Below are 20,700 nucleotides of genomic sequence, written 5' to 3' on the forward strand. Positions count from 1 at the left end.
GGCAATCTCTGCTTACTTCCTCAGGTGGTTGTGAAGGTTACAGAAGATCCTTGGATTGGCCCTTCGCACACAAGAGCCCCCATGGTGTCAGTTTGGTCACTCCAATATGGCAAGGACCCAGTGTCTTTAGAACCAGCATTTTGGGAGAAGAACCCAATAAGAGGGCAATAATGTTGGACACAGGCAAGGGCTTGCTAGGGGTGGAACATCAGCAGTCCGTGGAGGAGGAGGATGCTTTTGAATGGGCAGCCTTTGCCTAGAAAATAAATTATATAGGGCACCAAGGGAGAAAGCTGGCCCTAGATCCTTAAGCCATAGATGCTAACTCCCCTAAAGGACTATCTACAGGGACCTTTCCTATAGAGAAGCCAGTGTGGAGAGAGGGCAGAAATCCAGGCCTCCCTGCTCTGCAAACCAGCAAACCATCAAAGGGTACAAGGAGAGAAGGGGGTTGCAGTCCTAGCAGATTCCTCTGGCAAGAAGCCAGGTGTGCCAGCTTCCCAGGTATGTTTGCCTGTGTTGTGCCAGGGACCTGCTGCTTCTCCCTCCCACAGCCCCCACCTTCTCACATGGGTGAGGGCCACCTGAGCAGCTGTGGGGCTCCAGGGAATGAAGCTGCTGAAAACTCTGCCTTTTCCTGCTCCCTGGAGGCAGCTCCCTTATCCCTGCCAGCTCTGTGAATGCCAATGAAACAGACTCTTTCAGTGGATATTTATGCAGTTACAGAGCACAGGATGGTCCTGACCCGATGTAAATACACTATTCAAGTCAGGAAGAGCAGCCAAGGGTGCTCGGTGAATTTACTGCAGAAAAGCTAGCACGTGGAAGCTTGGAATTGGGCTCTGAGTACTTGGGCTACTTCTAAGGTTCTGGTTTGAAAGTCACTGATATGAAAGCCAGTGGGTTATGGGGTGCTCTGAGCTTGGTGGAAGTAATAGAGTAGGAGCTCCCAACAGGCAGAGACAAGCCTGCCTGCCCCCAGCACTGTGCACAGGGTGGGTCCCAGGAAGCTCTGCGTTACTTAAGATAATGCTAGCTTTGCTTACCGACACATTGAAAGAGTACTATGGCTCAAACACAATAGAAGTCAATTTCTTACTCACTTAAAGCCCCAAATGGATTATCCTGATGGCAGGTAGCCCTTTCCCCTCCAAGCCATGATTCAGGCATGCAGGCCCTTCCATCTTGTGGCTCCACTATCTTCAACAGGGGGCTTCTAAAAGGTCCTTTTGCATCAAGCTGAGGGGAAGGGGAAAAGGGTTGGAGCATCACATATGGAAGGAAGCTTTGTAGGAGGCAGGCCTGGAAGTGGTGCCCCTCACTTTCAACTCATGTTCCCTTTGCTAGAACTCAGGTACATGGCCACATCCAACTGCAAGGGAGGCTGGGAAATGTAGTCCAGGAAGAAGAGGAGGTGGGTTTGGTGAACAGCCACAGATGAAATATTTCTGGGAAGCATGCGAATGAACCCCTACCTGGGATGCAAGCTGGACCAGAGGTATGGGAAGTGAGAATTGAGCTCCAAAAACAAAAGGGAGCACCTATTTCAAGCTGTGTCCTTCATGGGCCAATAGTCACTAGCTGCAGTGTTAGTGGTGGAGAGGGAAGTCCAAGCAGGGCTGGGCCAAGACAGCAAAGCTAGGCAGACCTGCCTGAGGTGCAGATGTAGGCTGAGAAATCCTAGGTTCTGGTCAGAGACCGAAGACATCTCCACTTCTTCCTTCCTGCCTTTCTCTACTCTCACCTGCTCTCTGCAGACTACCAGGAATCTTTGCTCTCTCTCTCCCCCCCACCTCTCCCAGAAGTGCCTTCCCTGCAGTGAATGTTGTGCATGTTCTGGAAAGCTCTGACCCTCCCTCCCATCAAAACAACCATTCGCTGGGGATTCACAGCTCAGTTCCTGGGAGTGGGGAGTTGGCGGGGTGGAAAGCAACAATCCAACAAACCCAGTCACACCAAGGTGGTACCAGTCTGCTGGGAATGCTGAGAAACTGAGATGAGAAAATAAATGTGAAATACCTAGTGGGATGCATGGTAAATGCTTATTAAATGGTTTATTATTATCAACTTGTCACTGTGTGTGTGAGAGGGAGTAAGTAGGGGAGGGTGGGAAGAAAGAAAGAAAGAAAGAAAGAAAGAAAGAAAGAAAGAAAGAAAGAAAGAAAGAAAGAAAGAAAGAAAAGAGAGAGAGAAAGAAAGAAAGAGAGAGAGAAAAGAAAGGAGGGAAGGAAGGAAGGAAGGAAGGAAGGAAGGAAGGAAGGAAGGAAGGAAGGAAGGAAGGGAAAGAGAGAAAGAAAGAGAAAGAGAGAAAGAGAAAGAAAGAAAAGAGGAGGAGGAGCTAGCAAAGCCCTGCAAATTAAACCATTTTATCTTTTCCTCCCAACCTAATGGTTTCACTAGTGAATTGATGGCTTCCTGCTCATCAGAGCCTGAGAGAACATCAAGATTGTGTCGGTTGAGTTGTCAGTCCTTTGGGGCACAAGGTTAATTGATGGGTGATTCTGAACACTCTTTAAAAGAGCTACTAGGTTGGTGCAAAAGTAATTGCAGTTTTTACCATTGAAAGGAATGGCAAAAATCGCAATTACTTTTGCACCAACCTAATAGATAACCCCTAGAATGTTTGAAGCACTCTTGACTCTCCCCTAAGCCCTCACCAGCCCTGGACTTCAGGCACCTAACCTACCAGCCTGTCCCAGACATACCTGTCCTCTTCTGCCTTTCCTTCTGTCCTGCACTTTTGGAAAACCCTCCTACATTCCAGCATCTCCTGTGCCAAAATCCTACTCATGTGGCAAGGTCCAGTTCACAGGTCACCTGCAACAATAAAGATTTGATGACTGGAATTCAGATGGAAAATACCTGAGGTGGAACAGGTGAGGAGGGAGAATCCTGATTTGAGGATCCTCCTTGACTATTAGAGGGACAACAGGTGGCTTCACTCCTGCTTGGCCACTGTGTGTGTGTGTGTGTGTGTGTGTGTGCGCGCGTGCACATGCGCACATGCATGCATGCAAACGCATGCATTCTAGAACTCTTCCCCCAAATAAAATAGGAAATAATACCTATAATCGTTATTGCTAACTAGCGAGATGTTGTACAGCTGATCTTTTTCCTCCCCCCACCCCAACTTTGTGTTATGCTATATTAGCTCCAACCATGATACTTGCTTTAGGATACATATAGTGAATTTTTAAGGACTTCAAAAGCCTCACCAACCCTAAGATTCTGCGGAGGATGTTGTTCTGCTCTTGCACCTCTAGGCAGAAGGGTGCTTTTGACAAAACAGAATTCCAGAAAGAAGCTTCCCTGTCTGAAAGATGAGTACTCTCCACCCTCTCCTTCCTGCATTGTCTCTACTTCTCGGGTCGAGGTTATTGTTATTATTATTAGGCAGCATGCAGCTGATGAAGTGAAGTAGTGTTTGTTTATTTATTGATTTTTGGTCCCCAAGTTGGAACACAAGATCACCAGAAAAAAAACTCCCTCTGTGACTCATCCCAGGAACATCTTGCTTTCCAGCCAGCACAAATATGATTCAAAGAACTTTCTGGAGGGCCCCAGTTATATTTTAGCAAAGGAACACATTAGCTATGCTGACCATCTCTTGAACATTTTGCTTTTGGAAAGATAGTCATCTCTGGCCCCCTTGTGTGTCTTGTTTTTTTATAAGATCTTGAGTCACACCCCTTTCCAGCTGATTCCCCTGTGGTGTGAACATTGTTATTATAAAGGAGTGTCTTCTTCACAGGGGTTACAGAAGGTGTCACCAACTGGGGAAACATTTGGTCATGGTGGCCTAAATTAATGACATTTAGATATTCACATAAGCATTGAGACTTTCCAGGCCATGGCTGGTGTAGCAGACATTTGTCGGTGTCCTGCCATTTCCCGCTCAGAATGGCCTCTTATACACCAAATGCTACTTACTGCAAACATCCATGACGCTCCCTAAAGGTGTGAATTTTTGGTTTTTGGTTTTTGTCTCAGGAGCGCACTAGATCTGCATGCTGGGCTAGCTGGAAGTGCTAAGGAATGACTGTATCCTCCAGGAGCAGCCCTTGGCCAGTGATGGATGGGGGCGGGTGAATAAACACCCCAATTTCCTAGCCTCTCAGTTGGGGTGACTCTGAGGTCTCCCCAGTGGAATTGAGCTTCAGTTGCCCACAGTGGTAACTTGTTTGATAAATTGGCTTCCTTGCTTTCCTTGTCTCACCACTTCACTCCTCTACTGGTGTTGTCTGGGATCTTCTCCCAAATAAATTATTTTCAGTTAATCCTTGCCTTAGTGTCTGTTTGTGGGGAAACCCAAGCTAAGACAACTAGCTAGTTGGGTTCACCAAAACCCAACAGCCTCCTTTCTTCACTCCCCTCGCCCTGTTCATCGCCATCGTTGGTAATGGTTCAAAGAACATGATTGATGATGATCATGAAGTTGCCATTGTGGCTGTAGCACTGCAATAGCGTGTTGTGCATGGGCGGAGAGCCCTAACTTCTGCCTGGAAACCTGGTAAGACAGAAACCAGCGTTTAAGGAGGTAGCCAGTTCAGTAACAGGGCCCTGGAAAACTTTGGATGCTGCTAAAATCTCTGCACCAGGGAGGCACATATTCAGGAGGTTCATGTTGGGTGAGCAATAAGTGCTTGCTGATTGTGTCTATAAAGGGATGAATAATTGACTCACATTCATGTCGTTCCTTAGTTCTGAGTACTTAAGGGTCAAGGTCAAGCCCCTGTCCCCTTTATTTGATCTCAGGTGCCTCCCAATGGGCCCAGCAAACTTAATCATAGTTGTAGGCTCTTGTCTCTATGGAGAAATTTCAAGACTGCTAGGAAGGTTCCTCCCCATGACCAGTATCTGAAATGTCTCAATTATAGTTTCATTTCTTTGTCTATAGCTTTATTACTGGCTGGATTATCTTTATTATACCAATAAAGGAACATAATACTTCAGCCTTATCAGTCATGCACCTCAATGAAAATGAGTTTATCAGCTTCTTTCTGGAAAACCCAATTTTGATGGGAGAAACCTAATTCTGACTGTCCAAGGAAGGGTTGGGGAAGCTGGCGGGGGGCGGGGGGTAGGAAAAAATAAATATTAGACACAGAAAGAAGGTACATTTAGATTTTTTTCCCTGAAACTGATAACTCAACCAAGTCACAAGGGAATATGTTTGATGATTTTAGAGGCATAGGAGAAGTTCTGCCCAAATTTGGAGCACCTTCCCTAAGTACTTGCAGTACTCAAACTTGTGAACAATGCTATATTTTATTTTTTTACCATGTCCTCACTGTGCTAAGAAGTTCCAGTCCTGTCTCTCCCTTCACCCTGCTGTCCTGCAACCAAGCTATTGCAGATTACAGCATCCCCTTGTGGCCAGCTGAGTAACTCTCATTCAGTGTTTTCCTCACAGCTTTCCTCAGTTTCTCTGTGTTCTTTCACTCTTCTGTTATAGCTAACCAATCTTTCCTTTGGATCTACACGAACTTTTGAGTCTTCTCTACTTTGACTCTTGCCTAGTTACCTCAAAAAGGCTCTTTGCTTTCTCTCTCCTTCTTATCCTTACCCTCGTCCTCTCCGCTTCCACTTCTTCCATGTTTTTGCGAGTGAGAAAATGACCTTCATCACTACTGAAAAGTAGGAGAGGAGAGCTACTTAAGCTCTTGTGCAAAGGAGAAGGAAAACTGAAGGCTATGAAGTGAAATTATGTGCGGTCAATCAGCAGTAACTTCAGAACCCTTAAAAGTGCTCACGAGTTCATATTCAAGATACAAAAGGTTCTGGCCACCTTTTCTTTCTCCCCCAGCCTTTCAGTTTGAATAAAAAATAGATTTTTGTATTTATTTGTCTTCCCACCGTATTTAATGTCTAATATTGAGAGAGCATTGTTTTCTATTTTCACTTCAAATGCTCATTTTAGCTACGTTGGGTGTTAGGTGGGTTTTTGTGGGCTGACCTGGAAACCTTGCCATCAGGTGTAACACCAATCCTATGGTAAGTGCCTTCTTAGTTCCTAGTAGCTGATTTTTAAATGAATCTTTGAATAAACAGGGTTGCGAATGTATAAACCTATTCAGGTGCAAAGAGAGCATGGGTGATACTACTCAAGATGCTCACAAGAAATATGGCGGGTGGATCTGATGATGCCAATGATGCCAATGACACAATGATGATGATAGCACTGACAATGAGAATGATGGTGAAGATGAAGACTGCATCGACAGTGGTGACAACAATGATGCTAATGATGTTGATGATGGTACCAGTGATGATGACGACATTGATAATTGCCATGATTTACTGAACACTTTCTGTGTCAGGCACTGTGCCAAGTACTTTACTTAGCTTATCTCCTTTAATCATTACAACCACCCAATGTGACAGGTCTTTTTTTAATCCTCATTTTACACAGAGAGAAACTGAGGCTGAGAACTTACTTGCCCCAGGTCACACAGCTAGCAAAATTAGGCAGAGCTGAAGTTTGAACGTAGGCCTTTCTAAGTTCAAACCTTATACTCCTAACCACTCTCATAGGGGGCCCAGTGCCCAGGGTGAGGCTGGCACTGTCTCCATGGCAAAGGGTGGCAAGGGATTCACATGCATTAGAAAAAGATGAAACTGAACTCCAGTTCTTTATACTTCAGAAATCTGCACCCCTTCCTTCCAGTGACCCCTCAGAGGGTCTATTTCTGGCACACTGGTCTCTGGAAAATGTCCTGCTAATGACACAGGATTATAAACAGTCTTTTTCCCAGAACAAAAATTTAACCTTTGTATCTCAATCTAATTAGAAGTATTTTCTCTTCCAGAGGCAGGTTTTTTCTTCCTCTTTGTTCCAAATTTAAGAGGTTTCTTTGTTGTCAGAAAAATGTCCAAAAATCATAGCTCTTTAAGATGATAGACCTTGGCCCAAGACCTTAAACGTGACCTGAGCTCCTGCATGAGATGGCTGCTCCAGCAGCAGCACCTGAGGGTGCTTGGGGTTCTGGGTGTCCAACTGAACTGTAGGGCATTGGCCCAATGCAGGGATGGATGCTTTCTGACTCTCACAGTCCCCTGTCCAGGTGAGTGTCCCCTACCACCACCAGCAGCTCTTTATGATTTTCTTCTGTGATGCTGAGGTTCGCCAAGACCTGAGGAAGGCAGTTCATTCCTGTTAGTATCAGGAGCAGCCATCTCTAGAAAATACATTTGTTGAGATCCTTGCACCAACATCACCCCTTCCAGCTGTCTAGGGACTGGCATTCTTCCCTTAGGGACTTACTCCTATACCTCTGCAGGAAATGTGAGCCTTGAAGGAGCCCTGTTAAAAGCAGATAATCCTGGGATAATATAGATTTGGTTAATATCTTGAGAATGGAGCCAAGAGAGATGGCAACCTGCCTACAAAGAAAGTTGTATCAGGTTGGAGGAATAGGAGATACATGCCTGGCACATAGTAGGTGCCCACATCATTTTTGAAAGAATGAATAAAAATTAATGGACACAAATCTAGTTCCATATTCCAGCCTTGCAATCAGGCCCGTGTGGGCCCCCAAACCCATCATAGATCCTTTGTGGGCAGGCTGAAGGTAGCAGAGGCTTGGAAAACCAGGCCTGGGAGCTGGTGGTGTCCTCCCTCCAATTCCTCCTTGGTCTTCCCACTTGCCCGTCCTTTGGGGCCCACAGCAATTCCTCCTCCAGCAGCTCCTGGGAGGCTAGGTTTGACTCCTCCCCAGCAGGCACCACTGGCTCCAAGGAGGCCTGAGTGAGAGTAGGGCAGTCCCCCATGTTACAAAAGAGGAAACTGAGTCCCAGATGTATAAAACAACATTCCAACAGTCATGAAAAGTTCATGTGTGTCCTGAATCTCTTCGTTTCAATGACTTATCTATTAGGTATCACTGAGTCAAGACATGGGGGGGGTTCTTTTTTTTAGCAAGCTCCTCACCTATCAAACTTTTTGACATTTTGTTGGTTGAATCAAACCATCCCACATACTTTGGCATTAGATGCTGGTTCCAATAAAGATGTTCTAATCCTGGGTGACTGACTGTGCTAACTCTATAGCTTGTGTGTTAGACTCAAGTGCTCCTCAACATCTTTTGAAATGTGAAACAGAGGCAACAGGTGGGGTAATGTGCCTTTAAGGAAGGAGCATGGGTCTGGGAGTCAGTGTACTCTATGCTGTGTGAACTTGAGCAAGTCACTTCACCTCTGGGCCTCAGGTTCCTGCTCTTGAAAACAAGCGGGGTGGGGCCGGGCATGGTGGCTCATGCCTGTAATCCCAGCACTTTGGAAAGTCGAAGTGGGGGGATTACTTGAGGCCAGGAGTTCAAGACTAGCCTGAATACCATAGTGAGATTCCAGTCTCAACAAAAATAAAAGTAAAAATCAAGTGGGCATTGTGGCACACACCTGTAGTCCCAGCTACTCAGGAGGCTGAGGCAGGAGGGTTGCTTGAGCCCGGGAGGTTGAGGGTGCAGTAAGTAATGATTGGACCACTGTATTCCAGCCTGGGCAACAGAGTGAGACTCTCCCCCAAAAAACACAAAAAACCCAGAAGGGGTGGGCTGGGCCAGTGATACTGAGACTTGTTCAGGTAGGGGCACCCTGGAAGTCTCCCTGGGCCCTGAGAGCTTCATTTCTCCTGCTGAGTTGCAATGTTTTCATTCTCGCACTCCTATTAGAAAAAAAAAAATGTGGCCGGGCGCGGTGGCTCAAGCCTGTAATCCCAGCACTTTGGGAGGCCGAGACGGGCGGATCACGAGGTCAGGAGATCGAGACCATCCTGGCTAACACAATGAAACCCCGTCTCTACTAAAAATACAAAAAAAATTAGCCGGGCGTGGTGGCGGCGCCTGTAGTCCCAGCTACTCGGGAGGCTGAGGCAGGAGAATGGCGGGAACCCGGGAGGCGGAGCTTGCAGTGAGCCGAGATCGGGCCACTGCACTCCAGCCTGGGCGACAGAGCGAGACTCCGCCTCAAAAAAAAAAAAAAAAAAAAATGTGAACACTCCCCTTAACACACACACATGCACACACACATATAATTAGATTTATATGCCTTCCTATATTTATTACATACACTATAAAATAAAAAACAGGAATAAAAAAAGATGAGATGATAAAACAAACATAAATAAGTTTTATGATACCTCAGGGCATGACCTTACCTCCTCTCCCTGGGAAGACCTTGGGCTCTCCTGCTGTTTATGGCCAGTTTCTGATGCTTGGCTCCACTTCTCCTATTTTTCACAAATATCAGATCAGAGATAATATTTGTACTCTGTCCTCCCTAACAGATCTTCCCCATAGCCACTGTCCGTCCTGATGAAGTTTAGTCCCAGTTGCAATGTTTGTGGTCACTACTGTTTTCATAAATGAATTAGCGTTTCAGGGAACTCGTCTCTAAAGCTAATCTGGGCATTCATATTCCCTTCAGAGGGCTGTGTAGACCTCTGGATGTAAAAGGCAATCAACCATAAGGCAGGTGACTATTTTGTGTATTCTTCATATTTTAACCAATTTGAGACTACATTCATGTGGTAATTATGTTCACAGCTTTGGTAAAAAGGCCCTGTGCTGATGTTTAAAGCTTAGAAAATTTAATCACTGGGGCAAGTAATTGACAATTATTATACCCTATTGGGAGAGAAAGACCAGTTGTTACCCAGTTGGAATTACTTCTTAGATATTTAGTGCATCTCAAGTCCCGAATGGTAAAACCATGTACATATAGAATTAAATGATGAAAATTATGCTTTTCTTACTTGGCTCATAGAGAGTGGCTGGTGATTTTTATGTAGAATTAGGTTAGTCATTGAAGGTTTGATTTAAATACTGGATGGAAAGCACAAAATAGACTGAGAATAGGGCACGGATGGAAGGGGCAAGATTCTTAGCAGAGGTCTCTGGGAAGTCAGCCTTGCAAGAGGGAGAGCCATCTCACGTCTTCCTGGGGGTGGGGGCACATAGGGAGACACTGCAGGGGCCCCGGGGAAGAGGCGGGAGTTTGGTGTGTTGATAGCCTCAGTCTTTTCTGGGAAGTAAGAAGGAAGATGGGCCATTGAGAAGGTCAGCAGACCAGCAGTCGTGTGTTCTGGCCTTTAGATTAAGGGTCTACAGCCTCACCGTACATTAGAATCACCTGCTGCATCCTAGAATAATTAAATCTCAGTCTTAGGGGTAGGACCTAGGCATGGTTTTTGTTTTCTTTGTTTTTTTGTTTTTTTAAGCTCCAGATTACTCCGATGAATAGCAAAATCTGAGAACCAGTGGTAGACCAGCACTTCTCAGACTTCAATGTGCATACACATCTCCTGGGGCTCTGTTTGGAAGGCAGATTCTGATTCAGTGGGTCTGGGCTGTGGCCTGAGATTTGTATTTCTAACAAGATCCTGGGTGCTGCTGCTGCTGCTGCTCCAAGGACCCCACTTGGAGCAACAAGGGCATCCAGGGGTATTCAATCTTTTGGCTTCCCTGGGCCACATTGGAAGAATTGTCTTAGACCACACCTAAAATACACTAATGATCGCTGATGAGTTAAAAAAAAGATTGCAAAAAAAAAATTTCGTAGTGCTTTAAGAAAGTTTACAAATGTGTGTTGGGCCGCATTCAAAGCTGTCTGGGCCATATGTGACCCTTGGGCCATGAGTTGGACAAGCTTGGGTAGACAGTCCTACTTTGACTAGAAATAATTGATAGCTGCCTCCACGCTCCATAGAAACCAAAGCTGTTGATATTTTACAGTTGGAAAACACATATCTTGAGAGGATTTTCAGCTATGTTTTAAGATGTGATTGTTGTAGGGGAAGAAACTTACCTTGATAGATGGCTTAATTTAAAAAGCAAAATACTTGACCTCTCAGATAATTTAGGCTATTCTCCAAGTCCTAAAATCCACCTATTTGTTGGTTGTGGACATTTAACACTGAACTATCGGAGTCTCCCATGGCTGGTGAAGGTGAGTGGCTGCCATGTTCTCCCACCATGTTACCTGCGGGTCTGACCCTCTGCTCTTCCCGAAACAAGAGCCTCGTGACCTCTGTAAGAAGTGGCCTTGTGTAAGTTTCAGTCAGCCTTTTTGAGTTGCAGCTTACTCATCAGTAAAAAGGGTCAGCAAGAGTCTTGAGGAGATGTCAGCTTTAATGTCCCTGCCCACCTTGACACACCATGAGTGTATAAATGGTGTGCCTGCGACAAGAGGATGAGGATGAGAACACCAGGCTCAGGAAGGCTTAGGTGTTCATTCGTGCACCAATTCATCCAGAATATATTTCCTAAGCACCTACTAGTGCCAGATATGAGGTGGGAGACTATCCCCTTCTCCTGGAGAAACAAGTAAATAAGAAATCCCAGTATGGGCTGGGCAGAGTCAGGACTAGATAAAGTCAAGTTGGGGTCCTTTGGGAGCCCAATGAGGGTGGGGGTTGATCTCAGAAGAAACAACTTTAGAGCTGAACCCCTTAAGTCAGACAGATGAGCAGGAGTTGGCTGGGTGAAGGCTGAGGTGGGAGAGAGCTCCAGGCTAATGGTCAGACCCTGGGGAGACCGGCCTCTGGTATAATTAGATCTTTGCAATAATTAGATGAAGGGTTCAGATAACAGTTCTGTGACCCCATGATATGGTTTGGCTCTGTATCCCCACCCAAATATCATGTCAAATTGTAATCTCCAGTGTTGGAGGTAGGGGCCTAGTGGGAGGTGATTGGACCATAGGACTTCCCTCTTGCTGTTCTTACAATAGAGTTCTCACGAAATCTGCTTGTTTAAAAGTGTATGGCACCTCCCCCCCACCTCTTGCCAGACATGTGAAGATGTGCCTCCTTCCCCTTCACCTTCTGCCATGATCGTTAGTTTTCTGATCCCCAGAAGCAGAAGCCTGTATGGCCCACAGAACCATGAGCCCATTAAACCTCTTTTCTTAATATAATAAATTACCCAGTCTCAAGTATGTCTTCATAGGAGTGTGAGAACAGATTAATATACCCCAAAAGTCTGCAAGCAGAGCTACTCTCCCAGTCCCTCCCCACCTCTTCATCTGTCCTGGGCCCTGAGTCTTTTCCTCACTGTCTCCATACAGGGTGCACATGGGCTACACGGGGTTGAGGCCCTAGCAACTGGCTGCAGACCAAGACATCGAGGTCTCCAGGGTCTTCAGCAACTTGAAAATCCAGGTTGCCCACTTCCTACCCAGCCACACTGCCATGGTTTAGTGACCTCCACTCCCACACCCCCAGGGATAATAGGAGCAGGCGGAATGGATGGGTGCCCTCATTTAAACCCACGTGAAAATGTTTTGCAAAACCCAAACAAAATGTTCCCTGTCGCCTCTGAAGAAATTCATGCCTCCTGGGCTTGAGCATCAGCTGGCTCCTGTGATGTTCCTTGATTTGAAGCGGTCCCCCACCCACCTTAGGCCCAAGCTAATCAGCAGCTTGGCTGAGTGGGGAGATGGGCCTCTACCTTCTCTCCAGTCATTATCTGGCTACTTGGCTTGTCCTCAGGGACACAGACTCACCCTTTGAACCCTCAATTCATGAGCTGGTTTTGTATTCTTAGGGCATCGCTGAGGCTTCCAGTACTAGCCCCTGCAGGAGCAACACCCACTATGCTCCCACTAGATGCACCCAGACCACCTCAGCTGCTGACTCAGAGTCAGAGGAGGGTGCTTGCTGGCAGGTTGAACAGCAAGAGGAGGAGATGTAGAGAGAAAGATAGAACGAGACTTTCTGGGAGATGAGAGGGTGCATGATGAAGGCCAAGTTCATGTTCCTTTGCCTGGGTGTCCCAGGGCCAGCGCCATACTTGGCAGGGACTAGGCAGAGGCAGGCAAGTCTGTCTCAGGGCCAGCAGCTCTCTAGGGAAAAGCCCAGGGCTACTGTCAGGCCTGCTTTGGCTGAGTAGTCAGGCAGATCTGGAGCTATCCTGTTGAAGGAGGTGGAAGTGAGGTTTGGGCCAGGGGTTTTTCCTGCCCTGAGATCCTGCATACTGCTCCCCTCCACCCACACCTTGGCCTGTCCTCTGTCCATCTCACTGGGCCTCAGCCTTGTTCCCAGAGACTTGAGTCACAGCAGGGGATGCAAGGGCCTGTCTATAGCTCGTTGGTGCTGAGATGCCCTCCAACCCATGTGACACCTGTCTCTGGAAGGCAGGCTGGGGATATGTGGGTAACCAGAAGTAGGCTGAGAGGATGGAGGCCCCTCAAGTCTTCCAGTAACAGAACCATAGCCACTTCAGGCTGCAGTCCCCAAGGACAGGAGGAACTCCAGTGACCAGAGGGACAGATGAGGCCCCTTGTGGGATAAAAAATAACAATAGTTCAATGACTTTACTAGGAAGGGCCTGGCCTCCACTTTGAAGAAATGTGATGCTCACGTACTGTTTTCTGCATGCGTCTGCAGGCACATGCACTCGGTGTTGAAGGAGAGGCTGTGGGGACTGCTTTTGCCAGGAAACAAAATGCATGGAGGGGCATGGCCTTCACAGCTCTCACGGTTGAAGGGAAGCCTGGGAAGCCCAGCCTTTATGTACCTTTAGGCTAGTTATTTAATCTCCCTGCAGAATCAGTTTTTCCACCAACAAAATTGGCATAATTATAAGACCCCTCTGGCTGGGTTGTTCTCAACAGAGGGCCTGGCAAATAGCAGATGCTCAATGAGTTGTAGCTCTTGCTATCTGTGGGAGGAACAGGGGCCTGAGGGAGGTCACCTGCCCTGGCAAAACCCTCTTTTCACTTTTCTGAGAAGGACTGTTCTGGAATGTTAGCAGGCCTAGACCAAGGCCAGGCAGGGAAGGGATTGAGGTTTCACAGGAAATGATGAGAGCTGGTACCTAAGCTGAAGGTGTGTGCAAGGAGCAGGTGGAGGAGGCATCCAGAAGTTTGCCTTCTTTCCTTTGGGAGGGGATTGAAAGAAGCAGACAGGGAGGGAGAGAAGCTGCCATTTCTGCAAGGGTGGACAGATGCAGCTGTTATGAGAAAGATGTCTCACAGCTGGATAATCCTAACCCCATAGGAAGACCAAATGTGGCACAGAACATGTATTGACTTCTGTAGCTGCCGTTGTCCTCACCAGTCCTACTGCAGCTTCCCTTCAGCCTTTTCTTACCATTCCCCAAGGGTTCTGGCCACTGTGAGGGACAAGGATCTGACCTTAGGTTCTCAGGGCCTTCTTGGGGCTGCATACAAGTGGCCAACAAATATTTGTCCTGCTGATTTGGATGCCTCTCCTGGTATAACGTTGATGCCTTTGCATGCTAGCAAATCTCTGATCAAATACATGTTGCCTCCACTAGACTATAATGTCCATGAAAGCAAGAACCTTGTCTGTTTCACTCAGGATGAGTGAATGAATGAATTCATACATGCATGTATGAATGAATGGTGTATTAGAGGCCAGGTGCAGTGGCTCACACCTGTAATCCCAGCACTTGGGAGGCTGAAGCAGGAGGATCACTTGAGGCCAGGAGTTCAAGATGACCCCAGACAACATGGTGAAACCCCATCTCTACTAAAAATGCAAAAATTAGCCGGGCATGGTGGTGTGCGCCTGTAGTCCCAGCTACTCGGGAGACTGAGGCAGAAAAACCACTTGAATCCAGGAGGCAGAGGTTGCAGTGAGCCAAGATTGCGCCACTGTGTTCCAGCCTGGGCTGCAGAGCAAGAGTCCTTCTCAAATAAATAAATAAATAAAATAATAATTTAAAAAAGCATCTTAGAGGCATGGCGTCTTCTGGGCTGAATCAGGCTTCACTCATAAAGAACCAGATCCTTCAGCTAGGGCAAGCCCCCTCAGCCTCCCTGGGGCCAGGCTGCCTCCCAACTCTGTCCCAAGGGGGTTACTGGCCAGCATGCTGGGTCACCTCATGGCTTCCAGAGGTAGACACGCTCTGGATCCTGCCAAAAGTGTGGCCCACCAGTCATTCTCCACAAAGCTGTTTACACAGCATCGTTTCCCTCCCCGCCTCTCCTCCTGCCTCAGAGAAACTCCTTGTTCTGTGCATTTAACACATTCTGATTGCCTGGAAATACCACAGAGTTGTTCATTTGTTAAAGCTGCCTTTCTGTAGTGAGACATCATTTGTTTCTTTCTTTCTTTTTTTTCTTTTTTTTTGAAATGGAGTCTCGCTCTGTCACCCAGGCTGGAGTGCAGTGACGTGATCTTGGTTCACTGCAACCTCCGCCTTCTGAGTTCAAGCCATTCTCCTGCCTCAGCCTCCTGAGTAGAGTAGCTGGGACTACGGGTGTGTGACATCACACCCGGCTAATTTTTGTGTTTTTAGTAGAGATAGGGTTTCATCACGTTGGCCAGGCTGGTCTCGAACTCCTGACCTCAAATGATCTGCGTACCTCAGCCTCCCAAAGTGTTGGGATTACAGGCATGAGCCACCACACCCGGCATCGTTTGTTTATTTCTAACCCCACAGTGTGCCGGGCTGCCTCTCTTTCTTGTTTTGGAGGTTGTGTTGGTAATTTTAGGGTGGAGAGAGGACGACGAGCTGGCCACAGGACTAAAGTCTAGGCAGTTGGGATAGGTGAGGTCAAAAATCTCAGTTGCCCAAGGCCTGCCCAGTGAAACTGAGGATTATTGAATTATTATTGAGCCCAACCAGACTCCAAGGCTGCTCAGATCCCTGAGTTAGACATGGTGCCTGCCTTCTCCATGGTAACGAGGCAAAATATGGACAGGTTTCCATGGAGAGACCTATCACATCTGCAGCCCTGCCTCCTCCAGGAAGCACACGCGCTAGGTGCCTTTGGCCTCTCAAGAGGTGGCCAGAGGTCTGTGGGAGGTGCCAAGGACATTGAGAAAGTGTGCCTGACCTTTGAGGATTTTCGTTTCCAACAAGTGTTCCATCTCCCCAGCCCTAGGTTCATCAATGCCCTCTTCCTCTTGGCAGCTAGATATTAGGAGAGGCCACAGATCAGATAGATGAACTGATTGGGGAAATGACAGTGGACCCAATGACCATTTATGCGAGTCATCATCCCATCTTCACCTTGCCCTGGGGAATGGATTTTGCTGTTATTGGGAGAAATCGGAATGTCGTTGGTCAGAGGGAGACAGAGAGACAACTGTAATGACCCTTGTGTAAATGGACTGCTCTTCCTTATCAAACCTCTTTTGGAAGAATGATTGCTACAGAGTATTTAAAATGCCATTTTCCATAGTCATAGCATATTCAAATGTGACAAGGCGTTATTTTTTTCTGTAAAGGAAAGTAAGTCTTCACTGCTTATTTGAATTTGAACGAGTCAAATTTCTGCATATCTTAGCTGTCTGACATAGCAATGTGGACTGAAAGTTTGTTTTTGTTGAAGGCTAAACATATAAGCTGAGAATTAGGCTTAAAAAATGCCCGGTTTAACCTCACTTGGCTATTTACTGATTACATCATCTGCATTTATAGCTTAATCAGCTGTTAAATTGGGGTTCTCCAAGCACAGATGATCATGTGGGTGTGTTTGCATATATTAGGAGATATCTATAACCTGAATATATACATAGAGAGATGGGTTATGCTCCCTGGTTAACTAAAATGTGAAAACTTTCTAAAGATGTGAGAGAGCTCTTAAGGCAATTATAAACAGTCTTTTCAGGAAGAGTCATATTGTATGTTCTGTGTTGCAGGCCAAGTGGCATCAGAGCTGAGTGATGGACAACCTGCAGTCCCAGAACCTCTCCATGGACATGACTGACTCCCCTCCTGCCTTGGCTAATAACAGACTGGAGAATGGCATGGCTCAACTGATCACCACTGAGGCCTGGAACATCAACTCCACTGACCTGGTAAAGAAGGCCCTGGTGACCGTGCCAGCCCCATCCATTCTGAACCCCCCTGCCGAGTCTCAGAGTGGTATGGCTCTGAAGGTGGCAGCCACTGTGTTGCAGCCCCTGTGCCTCGGGGAGAGCCCAGTGGTGATGCCCATTCACATGCAGGTGGAGGGAAGCTCCGCACCAGAGCTCAATCCCAATGGCAATGCCACCTACGTCATGACCACCCAGGGCCCCGTGCAACTGCCCGTGGTGCTGGAGCAGCACGTCTTTCAGCACCTCAACTCCCCTCTGGTCCTGCCACAGGAGGCCCCATGCTCCTCCAATACCATCCACAACAACCTCTTCCAGGGAGCGGAGGACTCGGAGGCCCAGCCCCAGCTCCTGGACCTGAGGATCCCCAGCCAACCGCAGGAGCCCACTTTGCCATTTGAAGCTGTGCTCCAGAATTTGTTTCCCTCTCAGGGCACTCTCGGGCCCCCACCTTGTCAGCCTCCTCCTGGCTATGCCCCTGTGCCCCCCCAGCCTTTTAGCTCCCCCTTGTCCCCCTTGGTCCCACCAGCCACCCTCTTGGTGCCGTATCCTGTGATCGTCCCCTTGCCTGTGCCAGTCCCTATTCCCATCCCCATCCCGGTGCCTCAGAGTTCTGAATCCAAGTTCAGCTCCAGTTTCCCCAAACCGCCATCTTCCTTTGGCCTGCACCCCTTTAAAGGCACCCAGACCCCTCTGGAAAAAGATGAACTGAAGCCCTTTGACATCCTCCAGCCTAAGGAGTACTTCCAGCTCAGCCGCCACACGGTCATTAAGATGGGAAGTGAGAATGAGGCCCTGGATCTCTCCATGAAGTCAGTGCCCTGGCTCAAGGCTGGCGAAGTCAGTCCCCCAATCTTCCAGGAAGATGCAGCCCTAGACCTGTCAGTGGCAGCCCACCGGAAATCCGAGCCTCCCCCTGAGACACTGTATGACAGTGGTGCATCAGTGGACAGCTCAGGTCACACAGTGATGGAGAAACTTCCCAGTGGCATGGAAATTTCTTTTGCCCCTACCACGTCCCATGAGGCCCCAGCCATGATAGATAGTCACATCAGCAGCAGTGATGCCGCCACCGAGATGCTCAGCCAGCCCAACCATGCCAGCAGCGAGGTCAAGACTGAAAATAACATTGAGATGGTGGGCGAGTCCCAGGCAGCCAAGGTCATTGTCTCAGTCGAAGATGCTGTGCCTACCATATTCTGTGGCAAGATCAAAGGCCTCTCAGGGGTGTCCACCAAAAACTTCTCCTTCAAAAGAGAAGACTCCGTGCTTCAGGGCTATGACATCAACAGCCAAGGGGAAGAGTCCATGGGAAATGCAGAGCCCCTTAGGAAACCCATCAAAAACCGGAGCATAAAGTTAAAGAAAGTGAACTCCCAGGAAATACACATGCTCCCAATCAAAAAACAACGGCTGGCCACCTTTTTTCCAAGAAAGTAAATAACGGCTTTTTAAAATTTGTATGATTATAATATGGGGAAAGGTGCATTGGTTTTATAAAAAGGCATTTAAAACAAATTATCTTTGTTAATTATTTTGGGGAGTAGTTGGGAAATGGAAAGGTGACTTGGCTCTAGAGGCCCTGTATGCTAGTATCATTTTCTTTTTTAATTTTTGACTTTTCACAAATGAGTAAATAAGAGCAACCTATTTTTCAAGCAGATTGCACATTTTTTGCAGCTTTAATGGAATATTGGGTGAATTAGAGGGGTAAAAAAAAGCTATTTTCATTGCCACAAAGTGCTTTGATGATGTAATACCTAATAAAGGGTAGGATGAATATTTCACAATAAATGTTTGTTTGCACTAATTGGTTGCAGTATTCCATCATTTATAAAATTTACATTCCTTAACTGGCATAATTTGGCCAAAACTCTTGCTTGTAAAAAGCTGTAAGTTATCCGTGTTTAGAGACTTAAGCCTTTCAGGCATATTGGAAAATATTTCCCCATGCCCCAGTAAAAGGAGGGTTAGGAATATGGATGACCTGGAGCAAGTCATTTCCCACTTTGGCCTTGAGTTTTTTTATTTCATTTCTTAAATAAATAAATAAATAAATAAATAAATAAATGGCAAAGAAAAGAGACAGGGAGGTGAGTTTCAAGTGCCCGAGACTCCTTTCAGTTCATATAGTTCTTGGGTGTATAGAATTCTGTGCCTGGACCTTCCACAGTCTAAGACAGACAAATGTTTCACAACAAAACAGTAACGTGCTTCCTTCCCACCGACCAAAAGCTTAGTTGGAAATGCCCTTCTTTTCAAGGGCAGTACGAGCATTGTTCTCAATGATGGAAAATCTTGCAAGTCAGAAGTAGTGGCGCAGGCCAGTGGATCAAGAGATGGCTCATACATTTTCCTAGCCTTGGATAGAGATCTTTGAGGGTGGAGCCAGGGAAAGAAGACAAAGTCATTCTTTTTTAGTTCAGCTCGGTGATTATCAAATGGGGTGATTTTAACCCCCGGGGTATATCTGGCAAAGCCTGGAGACACTTTTGGTTGTCGCAGCTGAGAGGAGAGATTACTACTGGCATCTAGTGGGTAGAGGTCAGGGATGTTGCTAGACATTCTATAACACACAGGACAGTCCCTAACCCCCAACAGAGAATGATCTGACCTGAGATGTCAGTTGTGCTGAGGCTGAGAAGCCTTGCTTAAGCCATTTCTTGATGGACAGAAACGATGCGTGTGGAAGGAGACTGCAGCTCTACCCTGACAGCAAAGGCCACCCACACAAATGAGGAACAGGAGGAACTGTGAATGTGCATTTAAAATAGACCTGCTAGGTGGCACAGCACACTTGTGTCTGAAACTATACTGGCGAGAGACTGAAGATTGCATGCCTGCTTTTAAACTTAAAGCTCTTTTTTTTTTTTTTTTTTTTTTTTTTTCACTTCTTGCAATTAGTATGTATCTAGCTGCTACAGGGAGCATGAACAGGAGGAAAAGCAGTTGTGAGACTGTTCTTTTATTACCAGGCCCTCTGTGTACAGGGTTACAGCTTTAGCTGGCCCTGTATCATACACCCAGAGTGTATTTTCTTTCTCCTGCTCTTTTCCTGTGTTGTTAATTTTTTTTTTTTTTTTTTCCCAAAATGTGACCAAGTAGCTGTTTCTCGTCAGGCTAACTAGTCCCAGTCTATAGCATCAGCCACACGCCATCCTTTCAGCATCTATGTGGCACAGTCTTTTTTTCCATTTTTATTCCTAGTGTGGGTTTCTGGCCATGTTTCCTGAGCATAGCACATGTCTTCTGGTTTCAAATGGAACACAAAGGTGCCTGGGAACCGGCGTTTCCCATTCGTCTGCTGTTGTTTTTCCCCATGCTTACGGTTATTTCCTCCTGCACTGCAGTGCTGGGTGGCCTTCCTGCACCAGCTGATGGGGCCCGTGTCTTTGCAATATGCTGGGAAGAACTGCTGAGTCTCTGGCTTTAAGGGGACAAAATTCGCCATTTGCCCTTTAGAAGCAAGTACTTAAAGCCGAGTGACATACAAGAGAAAAGGAAGGCAATGGTAGCCTGTAATTACCTTATAAACCTCAAGCCGCATATTTCTCTTTGTTGTATCTGGGAAGCCCTTTTCCTGTTCTTTTCCTGTGTGGTTAAAATTTCTTTTTCAAAATGTGACCAGATAGCTTTTTCTTGTCAGGTTGACTAGTCCCAGTCTATAGCATCAACCAGACGCCATCCTTTCAGCTTCTACAAATAGCAAGGTTTGTCCCCTCAAAGTCAGAGACTCAGCAGGTCTTCCCAGTGTATTATAAAGACAGGGGCCCCATCAGCTGATGCAGGAAGGCCGCCCACCCAACTTGAGACGGCGGCACTGGCTGGGTGAGAAAGGCTGGCTACACAGCCGACCCTGGGTGTTGAGCCAGTGTGGGACAACTCCCATCCCTGGGATAAATTCCTGGGGC

At 46.9% G+C, this 20,700-nt stretch overlaps 1 protein-coding gene across 1 annotated transcript in view; it reads left to right on the forward strand.

Moving 5' to 3' along the window:
- Positions 1-18,599, forward strand: part of RAI2 (retinoic acid induced 2) — a 61,874-nt gene extending 43,275 nt beyond the window's left edge. The window contains exon 2 of the mRNA XM_003917464.2: positions 16,613-18,599. Coding sequence (XP_003917513.1) covers positions 16,637-18,229 — 1,593 coding nt within the window. The 5' untranslated portion in view covers positions 16,613-16,636 and the 3' untranslated portion in view covers positions 18,230-18,599. The remainder of the gene's footprint in view (positions 1-16,612) is intronic.
- The last annotated feature ends 2,101 nt before the right edge of the window (positions 18,600-20,700 follow it).

This window comes from Papio anubis, chromosome X, assembly GCF_008728515.1.
Source record: "Papio anubis isolate 15944 chromosome X, Panubis1.0, whole genome shotgun sequence".
Classification (NCBI taxonomy): domain Eukaryota; kingdom Metazoa; phylum Chordata; class Mammalia; order Primates; family Cercopithecidae; genus Papio; species Papio anubis.